This window comes from Saimiri boliviensis, chromosome 14 (genome assembly GCF_048565385.1).
Source record: "Saimiri boliviensis isolate mSaiBol1 chromosome 14, mSaiBol1.pri, whole genome shotgun sequence".
Lineage (NCBI taxonomy): Eukaryota > Metazoa > Chordata > Mammalia > Primates > Cebidae > Saimiri > Saimiri boliviensis.
In genome coordinates, this window is record NC_133462.1 from 38012074 (window position 1) to 38025899 (window position 13826).

Here is a 13826-nt window from a genome sequence, read left to right on the forward strand (position 1 = left end):
AACAGTTCAACACCAGAGTGGCCATCATGGTGAAACTGTCTCTACTAAAGATACAAAAAAAATTAGCTAGGCATGGTGACAGGTGCCTGTAGTCTCAGCTACTTGGGAGGCTGAGGCAGGAAAATCACTTGAACCTGGGAGGCTGAGGTTGCAGTGAGCTGAGATTGCACCACTGCACTCCAGTCCGGGTGACAGGGCAAAACTCTGTTTCAAAAAAATAAAGAAAGAAAGAAAATGTCCACAAAACCCACAATGAGTTAACAGCAGTGAACTTTCTAAAGACAAAGAAGAGTCCACACCCAATGAACCGCCACTTCACTCTGGCTATGCTCCCGCCTCACACACACACTTTCATAGACACATTCACAAATCTGGTCAAAATTTCCTTCAGGTCATCCTGAAATTCTACACAGTATTTGTCAAATGCTCTAAGGTTGAACTTCTAAAGCACCTTCCTAATTGGATAGCAAGAAAGAAGCCAGATTATTTAGAAAACATGGTAGGAATTCAACCAGAGAGTCTCAGGAGATGCTTGTGAATTTCCTTCTGCTTCGGTTCCCTTGAAATGTCATTTCATAAATGTAACATTCCCCAGGATATCCACTGTGAAAATTAACATATTTTTATTCCGTGAAAATATAAAAGGCACACATCAAATCTATTTCAGTGATGCATGAATTGGGCATTACAGAAAGTGTCCATCATTATTAGGCAGGACCTAGAGGATGGGAGGGGGACAGGAAAACAGGTTGGCTACTGATGGGATTACGCAGATTCTGTAGACTGATTATCTATTAATTGAGTTATGCCCAAACCCTCCTTGCAGGCCCCTCCCATTGTCATACCAGGAACTGCCAATCACGTCAGTTTCTGCTGACAAATCCCCTGGCTCCACCCCCTGCTGACAGCATAAAGGATTCCCCCAAGAGCTCAGCTGTCAGAGCTTGATCCTCTTGCTGCTGGCCACAGCTCAGTTGCTCCACAGCCCAAGTCTTTGGGACCAGTTTTGGAGCTGACACTCCTCTCTCAAAGGAAGTAAAGAATCCAGGGGCCAAAAATAAATCTTTGCAGGATGCGGAGAAACACTGGCATTGGCTGACTTGGAGAACTCTGGAAATTTAAACCATGAAAGGTTCCCGGCACCCAAGAAGCCCCAGTGATTACTGCACGAAATCCAGGAGCGACCACGCAGGAGCGAGCAGGTGAGCTGTGCTGTGTGCTGGGGATGCCTGCAGGGTGACCTGCCTGTGGGGTGTGTGGGTGTGTGTTGGAGAGTGGGGTAGGAGGAGGAGATGCAGGAACCTGCAATGATATTGGATGTTTTAAATTTGGGGCAAGAGGGAAGTGAGGTGCCTGTAAGTCATCACAGGTGCTGGGAAGGCTTCTACAACCCAAATACACACGTGTCTCGGGGCTGCCCTGCTTTCAATCCACCCACCAAGCTCCACAGGGAAGGGGCTCTGTGGTCCGCAAGAAGGGAGATTGTAGGACATGATGTGAGGAGTTAGTGATCTACTAAGAAAAATTTTTTTCTCCCTTTTTAATTTTTATTATTTACTTATTGATTTTATTGAAACAGCGTCTCATTCTGGTTGTCTAGACTGGAGTTCAGTGGCATGATTTTGGCTGATGGCAGGCTCCACCTCCAAGTCTCAGGTGATTCTCCCACCAGGGCCTCCTGAGTAGCTGGGACCACAGGTGTGCACCATCATGCCCCACTAAATTTTCTGTTTACAATAGAGAGCTAGGTTTCACTGTGTTTCCCAGGCTGCTCTCAAACTCCTACACTCAAGCAATCCTCCTCCCTTGGCCTCCCAAACTGCTGGGATTATAGGCGTGAGCCACCATGCCCAACGAATTTCTTCCTTTTTTGTCGCTTTTATTTGCATCCTAAGACCCCATTCCTACATTACCTGTATAGACAGAGGTGTCAGATATCTGGCATCTCACTGTATTTCTCCAAGTCCTCAAACCCAAGGAGAAGTTTCTAATTCTCACCTTCATGTGCTCCTGAAAGAGTAAAATGCTCCCCGTGGGCACCGACCCTTCTTCCCTGCCTCTTCCTAACCCTGGGAAACTCAGGCAGATGGGGATGAGAACAAGAACAGCTGGGAGTTAGGTAGGATACATTGGGATCAGGTCTCACAGGAAGTGGATGATGAGTCTTGACCCTGAATAAAAGGTGAGGAGGTGGAGTGAGTTTGTGGGGATTCAGGGTGGAGATTCATGGTGGCTCATGCCTTTAATCCCAGCATTTTGGGAGGCCCAGGTGGGCAAATCATATGAGGTCAGGAGTTCAAGACCAGCCTGGCCAACATGGTAAAACCCCATCTCTACTAAAAACACACAAAGTAGCCAGACGTGGTGGCAGGCACCTGTAATTCCAGCACTTTGGGAAGCCGAGGCAGGCAGATCACCTGAGGTCGGGAGTTCGAGACCAGCCTGGCCAACATGGTAAAACCGAGTATCTACTAAAAATACAAAATTAGCCAGGTGTAGTGACAGGTGCCTGCAATCCCAGCTACTCAGGAGGCTGAGACAAGAGAATCCCTTGAACCCAGGAAATGGAGGTTTCAGTGAGCCGAGATTGTGCCACTGCACTCCAGCCTGGACAACTAGAGCAAAACTCTGTCCCAAAGAAAAAAAAGTGTGTAGCACCTCCCCCTGCCTCTATTCCTGCCATGTAAGACATCTGCTTCTCCCTCACTTTCCACCATGATTGTAAGTTCCCTGAGGCCTCCCCAGAAGCAGAAGCTACTACCCTTCCTGTATAGCCTGCAGAACCATTCACCAATGAAATCTCTTTTCTTTATAAATTACCCAGTCTCAGATATTTATTTAAAGCAATGTGAGAATAGACTAATACACTTACCTTGCTATCTAAAGATCTTCATGAAAGGGGAAGCGTAGAATCACCTGCTTCATACTATTGGAAGGTGGGTGTCAAAGAAGGCAACTGTGTGGTTCAACCTAACAAAAAACTTTCTAATGGTGAAATCGAACCAAAGATGGAATTGAGTTTCTCATTGGTAGTATTTTCCAGAGTCAATCAAAGATGTATGGGAGTTTGGCTGGGCACAGTAGTTCACACCTGTAATCCCAATGCTTTGGGAGGCTGAGGCAGACAGATCATTTGAGGTTGGGAGTTCACGACCAGCCCAGCCAACAAGGTGAAACCCTGTTTCTACAAAAAATACAAAAATTAGCTTGAACCCTGGAGGCAGAAATTGCAATTGCAGTGAGCAAAGATCACGCCACTGCATGCCTGGGTGACAAAGCGAGACTCTGACTCAAAAAAAAAAAAAATGTATGGGAGTTAGGTAATTTAGCCCTGCAGTTACAGGATTTAGAGTTTAACAGGAAACATGAGCATTGTTCAACACATTTCAGCATAGTCTGATGAGCAATCTAATAAAAATGTATTCATGATGATTTTGGTACCCAAGAGATGAAACTGCCTGGGATGGGATCTGGGAAGCTTCACAGAGAAGGAGGCATTGGAGATGAGTTTTGAAGGTCAGGTAGCAATTTTCTAGACAGCTAAAGGAGGGAAGGTTGTTCCAGACAGAAATAATAGAGTATCTGGGCTCTATGAACAGGTGGATAAGAAAATGCACCCAGGAGTAAGGCGCTTGCAGGCAGAAGCCCAGGCAACAATTTTCACATTATTATGTATTTTTCTTTTTGGTGCAGCAAAGGAAAATTAGTACTGGGACAAAGGATCTCTCAGCAAAGCAATTCTTCTTTTCTTTCTGCAGAAAAGTGACCTTGTGATCCACCCGCCTCGGCCTCCCAAAGTGCTGGGATTACAGGCATGAGCCACCGTGCCCAGCCAGAAATAATAGTTTATTTTAAAGACTAACTTCCTTCAAAGCCTTTTTGTTTTGGGTTTGGGTTTTGTTGTTGTTGTTGTTTTGTTGCATTTTGTTTTGTTTTGTTTTAATTTTTATTTATTTATTTATTTATTTATTGCTAATAACTGTTAAGTCCTATCCTATGTAACTGTTAGATATAATGGAATAAGTACATTCTATGTCCTTGTACTTTAACCAAGATATTTGTTCTGGACATGCGCAGGCATGTCCCAGCTCGCAGCCTATGCCCCTTCCTTATTTGGAAATGTTATTACTTTTCTAACTCCTTTCACAAGCAACTTCCCCTTGTCCTTTTGTTCTCCATTGCCTTTACCTATTTAGGAAAGTTTTAAGTTGTTAGCCAATCGAGTTTAGCTTAGACTGTAAGGTCCAGCTCCAACCAACAGAGATAGGAAACAGCAGAAAGGACCCAATGCATAAAGGAAAAATATTCCTGCCTTTCTTTGTTCATTGTGCTCTCATGGCAAAATTGCTGATGAGCAGCAACCTTTCTGCAGAAAGTAAAATTGCCTTGCTGAGAAAACTTTCTGTCTGAATGTTAATTTTTCCTTGTGGCACCAAAAAACAAGCATCTTGTTTCTAACACTTACCTAAAGTCACACAGCTAAGAAGAGGGTAGACTGGAATTTGAACTCAGTTTAATTTTAAATCTGGAGCGGTCTTTACTCTGGACACTACCTCTTTCTTAACACTCAACTCGTCTTCTCTGGAATTCTGAGCTGAGAATTCCTTCAGGGCATTAATGTTGTAGGATGGTCACAGCCTCCAGAAAGTGAGCTGAAGTTGCTTCCAGCTCATGCCAGATGGGTTGTTCTAGTTCTGGCCCCATGGCCAAGGTGACGTGCCCAACTCTTGATGGATTGATACTTGCATTGTCCCTGGAGGACTGTGGAAAAACATTTACTCATCTCTCAATTAACCATGGCAAAAATGGGTGGCACTAATGCAGATAATTGGATATGGCAGATATCCAAGTCCTTTTGTTTGCATCTAAGAAGAGGAAAGAGATGAGGGAATCCATTACTACAGAGGGATACCCATGCTCCAAAAGAAATCTGATGTCCAGGATATTTTTTTTTCTGCATTAAATAATGAGGCAGCAATGGTGGTGGCACAGCCAAGAGGCAGATTCTCTGGTTCAGGACATTTCTTCCACTCAGCTCTATCCTTGAAAGGCTTCCGAGACTCAGGAAACACAATAGTAAAGAGACCGATAGATGATAGTGAGACCCCCTCTACAAAAACATTTTTTTAAAAATTAGCTGGGCATGGTGGCACACACCTATAATCCCATCTTCCCAGATATTTGGGAGGTTGAGGTTAAAGAATTGCTTTAGTCCAGGAGCTTGAGGCAGCAGTGAGCTATGATTGTACCACTCCAATCCAGCCCGGGTGACAGAGCAAGACCCTGTCTGTAAATAAAAAATAAAAATTAATAGAGACAGCTGGTTCCAGTGCCCATGAGCTTATTGTGTGTCCATGACCAGAGCCAGGGGAAGGGGCAGAGATCAGAGAGTGCAGAGAGCGACTGACTTACCAATGAGCCCAGCCTTTTATTTATTTTTTTTTTATTTTTTTATTTTTGAGACAGTCTCGCTGTGTCACCAAGCTGGAGTGCAGTGGTACGATCTTGGCTCACTGCAACCTCTGCCTCCTGAGTTCGAGCAATTCTCTGGCCTCAGCCTCCCAAGTAGCTGGCATTACAGGCATTTACCATCATAACTGGCTGATTTTTGTATTTTTGAAGGGACAGGTTTTACTATGCTAGCCAGGCTGGTCTTGAACTCCTGACCTTAGGTGATCTGCCTGCCTTTGCCCTCCAAAAGTGCTGGGATTACAGGCAAGTGAGCGGGCTTAGAATTGGCTAAAATGAATCATTTCAGTAGGCTCTGGGGCGTGGGCACTGTCCCTGGTTATCTGGGGTGACTGGGGCAAGAGGATAGTGGGCTGGAATTCAAGAGCCTGACAGAGGAGGTAGGAGGGGAGTATGGGCTCTGGATCTGGTGGTTTGCACAGGAAAGCTGCAGTTGTAATCAAATTATTTACTACCTCTAAGCATTGGGTAGTCGGGAGGAGCTGTCTCTCCAGGCTCAGCAAGACTCCAAAATACCGCAGACTCAGAAGAACAGAATAAAAAGACATGATTCATGCATCATTCCCTTTTGTTCTCCAGAGTTTGTGGCAAGACTGCTCAAGAAATCAGTGGTTCTCAGCACTAAATGTGCAGCAGGCTGACCTAGGAAGATTTTTTTTTAAGACAGTTCCTCACTCCATTGCCCAGGCTGGAGTGCAGTGGTGTAATCATAGCTCACTGCAGCCTCGACCTCCTGGGTCATTGATGCTCCAGCTTCAGCCTCTTAAGTAGCTGGGACTACAGATGTGCACCACCATGCCCAGCTGATTTTTTTTTTTTTTTTTTTCCAGAGATGGGATCTTGGGTACTCCCTGCTGGTAGGCAGGAGATTATACATCTTATCTCTCTGAGATCCAAGACTGGGTGGAAAAATTAGCTCGCCCAGGCAGCCTTCTGGTAAGTCCACTGCACAGATCTGAGGTCCGCTTGATGTGTGTGCAAGAAGTGCACTTTCTAGATAAGTGCCCATTTAAATTCCCAATTCCATTTCAAATTGCTCAGATGTTCCAGTTGTCATACATTCACACACACAAAGACCACAGTACTTGTCATTTACGTAACAAATCCTCACATGGCACTTACTATGTGTGAACCACTGACCTAAACACTCGAAAATAATAATTTGCCCATCCTCATGCTGCGCTTTGAGGTCGGCACTATTATTATTACGCCCATGTTGCAAATGGGGAAACTGAGGCACAGTTAATCGTTTGCCTCAGCTATTAAGCAGAGGAGCCAGGGCTTAAACCCCAGAAGGCTGGCCCCAGATCTTTGGCCTTAAGCACATCATGGCTTTGTTGCCTATAATCATGCTATTTTCTGTATTGTTGCTTCAGTATCTCAGAAGCTAGCATCTATTAAGTGCCAGACACGGTATCCTCATTTTACCCAAGAGGAGAGGAAATGGAGGCTCGGAGTCCCAACCTTTGCCTCTGCCTTTTGGTTTTTTTTTTGTTTGTTTGTTTTTTCTTTGAGAGAGGGTCTTGCTGTGTCACCAAGGCTGGGTGCAGTGATGTGATCATAGCTCACTGCAGCCTCCAACTCCTGGGCTCAAGTGATCCTTCCACCTCAGCCTCCCTAGTAGCTAGCTCTACAGATGTGAGCCACCATGCCTGGCTGTTCTGGGTAGATCGTAGATTTCACAATTTCCCAGATTCACAGTCAGCCACTGCAGTAAGTCTAAGATGTAGGCTCCACTCTTGCCTCTGCCTCATCCCAGTTGTGACTTTGGACAATTACTTGGCCTCTCTAAGTTTCTATTCCATCCAAAAAATAGATAGTACCCACTTCTAAGTCATAAAGTTGCTGTAAAAAGTTGCCATGTTTTAAAATGTAAAAATGAAGAAAGGTCAGGTATGGTGGCTCACCCCTGTAATTCCAGCACTTCAGGAGGCCAAGGCAGGAGGACTGCTTGAGCCCAGGAGTTTGAAATCAGCCTGGGCAACACAGCAAGACCCCATTTCTAGAAAACATTAAAAATGTATCCAGGCATGGTAGCACATGCCTGTAGTCCCAGCTACTTCAAAGTCTGATGTGGGACGATTGCTTGAGCCCACGAGGTTGAGAAGGCTACAGTGAGCAGTGACTGCACCACTGCACTCCAGCCTGGACAACAGAGCAAGCCCTAGTCACACACAAAAAAACTGAAAACAATGAAGTGTTATCACTTAGTGTCTCTGGTTGTTGTGAACAGCCCAAAAAAGTATCTGGGCCCTCCAAGAATAGCTGAGCAAATATTTCCAAAAGCGTGGATTAGACCACACATACCAATAATTAACTAAGTCAATGATTAAAATGTTAAATAAACCCACTCTGGCAGAGTAAACTATACACAACTAGAAAATTAAACCTCTTTCACTTAGATATCCCATAAAACATTCAATAGCACTATTCCTGGTGATTTTCTTTCTTTTTTTTTTTTTTTTTTTTTTGAGATGGAGTCTTGCTCTGTCACCCAGGCTGGAGTGTGGTGGTGCCATTTCAGCCCACTGCAACCTCCACCTCCCGGGATCAAGGAATTCTCCGCCTCAGCCTCCCGAATAGCTGGAATTACAGGCATCTGCCACCACGCCTGGCTAATTTTTGCATTTTTTAAGTAGAGATGGGGTTTCACTGTCTTGGCCAGGCTGATCATTCCTGGTAATTTCTAACACCACATGCATGAACATACACTAAGAAAAAAAAGTTTTATTTGCTTTCAGTCACCGGTGATACCTGATATCACCAAAAACAGTTATGGTCTTGAAGCAACTCTTTGAATGCATTTTGAAACCTGCTATTTATTGTTGGGACAATTCTTTCCTCCCAAATGCACCCCCTCCCCTTTTATCTATACGGAAAGCCCCTTCTTGTATCTCACTGAGCCCCTCTCCTGCCAGGAGGAAGCAGGAAGGAACCCCTGGAGGGAAGGCAGATCTCCCCCATCTGCCATGTAGTTGGAGTACAGAGTACAAGTCAGGTCAGGGTTGGCTTCCAGGAGGAGGTGGCATCAGGCTGAGATTTGAAGAGGCAAATTCCTTCTTGGCAGGAATAGGACAGGGAGAATGATCCAGGCAGTGGACATAGCAGAGAAAGAAAACCTAAGACGAGGTTGTTCCTGCCTCTCCCGGCCTCTCTCCATCCCCACCGAAGGCTGGCTTCTGTCCCCATTTGGAAACCAGGAAACCATGTTAGCCGGCCACCTGCTGATTAATATTATGAGGAAGAATATTCTAATATTCTAGGGAGGCCTATGACAAGCTCTCTGCTACTACACTGTAAATAGCTTCATGGCGAAATACCCAGAGAAGGATTCCTGAGTCTTCCTGAAAGCATGGCCAATTTTAGAGAAACCAATTTTACATGGTTTTACTGAAACCATGCCTCAAAGAAATGTTTGCGTTTACAGGATGTCAGATCAAAAAAGAAACAACTTGCTGAAATGCCTTCTACTTGTGAGGGTTTTTTGTTAGGGTTGTTTGTTTGTTTTGAGATGGAGTTTTGCTCTTGTTGCCCAGGCTAGAGTGCAATAGTAACTCCATTGCAACCTCCCGGATTCAAGTGATTCTCCTGCCTCAGCCCCCTGAGTAGCTGGGATTACAGGCATGCGGCACCACACTTGGCTAATTTTATATTTTTAGTAGAGACAGGGTTTCTCTCTGTTAGTCAGGCTGGTCTTGAACTCTTGACCTCAGGTGATCTGTCCACCTCAGCCTCCCAAAGTGCTGGGATTGCAGACATGAGCCACTGCTTCTGGTGTGTTTGTTTGTTTGTTTTGAGAAAGAGTCTCGCTCTGTCAAATAGGCTGGAGTGCAGTGGCATGATCTTGGCTCACTGCAACCTATACCTCCCGGGTTCAAGATATTCTCATGCTTCAGCCTCCTTAGTAACTGGGACTACAGGCCAGTGCCACCACACCTGGCTAATTTTTTTTTTCCTTTTCTTTTTTAAAACAGTCTCACTCCATTACCCAGGCTGGAGTGCGGTGGCACGATCTCAGCTCACTTCAACCTATGCCTCCTGAGTTCAAGTGGTTTTCCTGCCTTAGTCTTCCCAGTAGCTGGGACCACAGACATGTGCCACCATGTCCAGCTAATTTTTGTATTTTTAGTAGAGATGGGTTTCACCATGTTGACCAGGCTGGTCTCCTGACTTCAGGTGATCTCAACCTCCCAAAGTGCTGGGATTACAGGTGTGATCCACTGTGCCCAGACCCACTTATGAGGCTTTAACTGGCTGAAATCAGCTAGAACCAACACAGCCAACTGGAGAACATAGCTTGCTGACATCACACCTCAAATTGTCACTGCCTGTTTCACCCGCTGTAAAATTTGCACATGCAGCCTATGAAGATACCTGTGCAGGCCCCAGGACTTCCCAGACCTCCCCTTTCCTTCCACCAATCACCTGCTAATCCCAGAGTCCCCCCCCACCTCCCAAACCTTTTCTAATAAAATTACTGCCTTCAAGCCAGCAAAGAAACAGATTTGAGCTGAATTCCTATCTCCCAGTGGGTCATAAAAAGCTTTTCTTTTCTCAAAAACCAGGTGCCATCATATTAGCTTCTAGCGCATCTGGCAGCAAGCCTTTTGCTTGGTAGCATTACTGGCTTCAGAAATGTGTCAGAGGGCCTTGCTCTGAAACACTCATCTCCTCCTCCAAATTTGGCTCTTTGGAGGGAACCCAGAAGAGATGACAGCCTTGGGGCAGGCAGGGCTGGAGGAGGCCCCATCCTCTTGCCTGCATTGTGATGTCTTAAAAAGGCTGAGGGGGCAGCATGATGTCATAGACTGCGGGGGCCCACATCCTCCCCCTTTCTGCCTGGGGTCACCACTGGCCGGGTCTCAACCTCTCCTCCCCACACCCCCAACACCAGAGGAAAGCCCCCTCACCTGGCCTCCTGCAACCATGGATGCAAATCCCCCCAAGCCCTCGGAATCCCAGTCCTCCCTGGAGGCCCCCAGGCCTGGCCAGAACCCCAGTCCCCACACAGTGAACAAGCCCCTGCAGCCAGACTCCCCCAGCCTGGTGGCCGACAGGCTGCCACCAAAGGCGGGCGCTGTGGTTATTGACATGGGCACGGGCACCTGTAAGGTAGGTTTTGCTGGGCAGGGCAGGCCCACCTATACCGTGGCCACCATCCTGGGATGCCATCCCAAGAAACCCACCACCTCGGGGCAGTCTGGGCTGCAGACGTTCATCGGTGAGGCCGCCCGCGTGCGCCCGGAGCTGACGCTGGTGCAACCCCTGCGCAACGGCATCGTCGTGGACTGGGACGCCGCCGAGCTCATCTGGCGCCACCTGCTGGAGCACGACCTCCGAGTGGCCACCTGTGACCACCCGCTGCTGTTCTCAGACCCACCCTTCAGCCCGGCCACCAACCGCGAGAAGCTGGTGGAGGTAGCCTTCGAGTCGTTGCGTTCTCCAGCCATGTACGTGGCATCGCAGTCGGTACTATCCGTCTACGCCCACGGGCGTGTCAGCGGGCTGGTGGTGGACACGGGACACGGGGTCACCTACACGGTGCCGGTCTTCCAGGGCTACAACCTGCCCCACGCCATGGAGCGCCTGGACCTGGCGGGCAACCACCTGACGGCCTTCCTGGCAGAGATGCTCCTGAGGGCCGGCCTGCCCCTGGGACAGCAGGACCTGGACACGGTGGAGAACATTAAGCACCACTATTGCTATGTGGCCTCTGACTTCCAGAAGGAGCAGGCCCGGCCGGAGCAGGAGTACAAGCGGACCCTGGAGCTGCCCGATGGACACACGGTCACCCTGGGCAAGGAGCTTTTCCAGTGTCCGGAACTGCTGTTCAACCCCCCAGAGGTCCCGGGGCTGTCCCCCTTGGGCCTCTCCACCATGGCCAGGCAGAGTCTCCGAAAGTTGCCCCTGGAGGTGCGCACCGACTTGGCCAAGCATGTGCTTCTCTGCGGGGGTTCCTCGCTCTTTGCTGGCTTCGAGGACCGTTTCCTGGCAGAGCTGCTGCACGCCCTGCCCCCCAAGACTCATGTGGTGGTGACTGCCCAGCCCACCAGGAATTTCTCCGTGTGGATCGGGGGCTCGATTCTGGCCTCCCTGCATGCCTTCCAGTCCTGCTGGGTCCTGAGGGAACAGTACCAGGAACACGGTCCCTATATTGTGTACCGCAAATGCTACTGACCAGGGCAGATCTGGGGAGGGTGTGGGGGCAGTAAAGCCCCTGCTACAGCCGGCTGTGTCCTGTCCTTCCTCCAGGGCCTGCCCCATCCACTCCTGGACACCCCGCTCCACAGGCTGACCTAACTCACCTCCTATGCTGCATGCCCTGAGATACCCCAAGCCTGACCCCCTAAACCCACCTTCTCCATGAACAACCCCCACCAGACCACTAAGTTCTAATCCCGTCAACCCATCCTCCCATGATCTGTGCCCCTCCTCAGACACTCTTGAGTTGGGACACCCCCTCCCCCTGCCATGTCTGGACAAATGCCCTTCCCATTTTCACACTCCTAGAGATGGGAAGCTCACTACCTCAAGGCCGTTGTTAGAAATCTCACCTCCTGTGAGTCATAGGTAAGCCTCCACCTAGCACCTGCCCCCAGCCCCAGCATGAAGAACATGAAAGGCTCTGGCCACCTGCCCCATGCCCACACACACACACCTAGGGTCTGCTGCCTCCCAAGTCACATCCCCAGTTCCTTCCATTTCTAGTTTAAGTGATGCATGCATTGATCCCACACACATTTGCTAATTACCCACTATGTGCCCAAGACATCCTCAAATTCTGACTCCCTAATCTTACCCCATTATCTGTTGCTGTTGATATCGCACCCCAAAATTCCCCTGTGCTCCAAACCCTCCATTCTGCCACCCTGCTTAATACGCTCCTCAGGAACCACCAATCCACTCTCTACCCTGAAATGCTCCAACCTCCTCCCAGAATCTTCCCATGAGTGCTCCAACCACTAGGTGCACCCACATAATCTGCCCCTTATTTCTAATCCCCCCAAACACACCCCCAAATACCCTGGTCACGACACTCCTGGTTCTTAGCACCCCAAATCCACCTCTTCATTGGTTTACCCTAGGATGCCCCCCAACAGGGGCTGACCCCCCGACATCCATCACAGAGACCTGGATTCTGACTTTCGAGGGTCTCTCTTACAATGGTCCCATCATCCCTGCAAAGTTCCACAATCCTCTCAAAACTCTCCCCTCCCCTCAGGATTTTCCCCCCAGACCTCCCTTGGCCCCACTGTGCCCGCCAGGTGCTCCCATAACCCATCTCCCATCCATCCTCCCAAAGCACATCATATTCTGAGATAGATCCCCCCACCACCACTGAAACCCCAGGGTGGACCCCTGTTGCTCTAAGACCACTTTCTTGCCCTGCATCTCCCCCTGAAGTACCCCCAAATGTTCTCTCTCACAGGGCACTTCCCGACCCCATGCCTCAGCCCCCAACTCCTCCCAGAGAAGAGCCAGCCTCCCAAATGTCCTGCTTCTGTCCCCAAGACCATGCCATAATAACCTCACTAGACCCTAGGCCCTCCTCTGTGTTCCGACACCTCCCAACTCCCTCCTCCACAGACTCCTCCAAAGATACCCTCCCAAGGTCACCCTGTGATAGACACTCCACCTTAGACTTCTCACAGGCTCTCCAGAACCCACTCCCAAGACCATTCCCTGGACCCCATACTTGGACAGTGGGTGGTGACATTCGTAAGGGCTTCCCAGTCCACTGCAATCCTGGGGCAGATACCCCAGGTGAGGAGCTTCACCTGCACACTGGTTCTCACTCACCCCAGCACAGGCACCCAGTGACCACGTGTCCCAGGCTAGGCATCCCCATCTCCCTCCATTCCATTAAAAGTTCATCTTGCAGGCCGGGAGTGGTGGCTCACGCCTGTAATCCCAGCACTTTGAGAGACTGAGGTGGGTGGATCAAGAGGTCAGGAATTCAAGACCAGACTGGCCAACATGGTGAAACCCCTTCTCTACTAAAACTACAAGAACTAGCAGAGTGTGGTGGCTGGCGCCTGTAATCCCAGCTACTCAGGAGACTGCAGCAGAGAATTGCTTGAATCCGGAAGGTGGAGGTTGCAGTGAGCTGAGATTGTGCCATTGCACTATAGATCGAGACTCAAAAAAAAAAAAAAAAGAAAAGAAAAGAAAGAAAGAAAAAAAAAAAAAGTCCATCTTTCAGCCAGTTCCTCTGAGTCCACCCTGGGATGTGCACTGAGGATGCTTGAGGAGGCCTCTCCCGCCCCACCCTGTCCCTGCCAGGGTCCGGAGGGGGAATCCAGCCTCTCAGGAGGGGGAAGCTAGACTTTCTCCCTATGGGGTGACCTAGGTCCCCT

At 48.6% G+C, this 13826-nt stretch overlaps 1 protein-coding gene across 1 annotated transcript; it reads left to right on the forward strand.

Annotated features, from left to right (window-relative positions):
• The first annotated feature begins 10303 nt into the window (after positions 1 to 10303).
• Positions 10304 to 11697, forward strand: ACTL9 (actin like 9). Its single transcript, XM_003938908.4, has one exon. It carries the CDS (start codon positions 10396 to 10398, stop codon positions 11644 to 11646), a length of 1251 nt encoding a protein of 416 aa, XP_003938957.1. The 5' UTR covers positions 10304 to 10395; the 3' UTR covers positions 11647 to 11697.
• Positions 11698 to 13826: the final 2129 nt, after the last annotated feature.

Bases quoted from the DNA above. Each gene is read 5' to 3' on its own strand.
- ACTL9 (XM_003938908.4), top strand. From the start codon at position 10,396: ATGGATGCAAATCCCCCCAAGCCCTCGGAATCCCAGTCCTCCCTGGAG.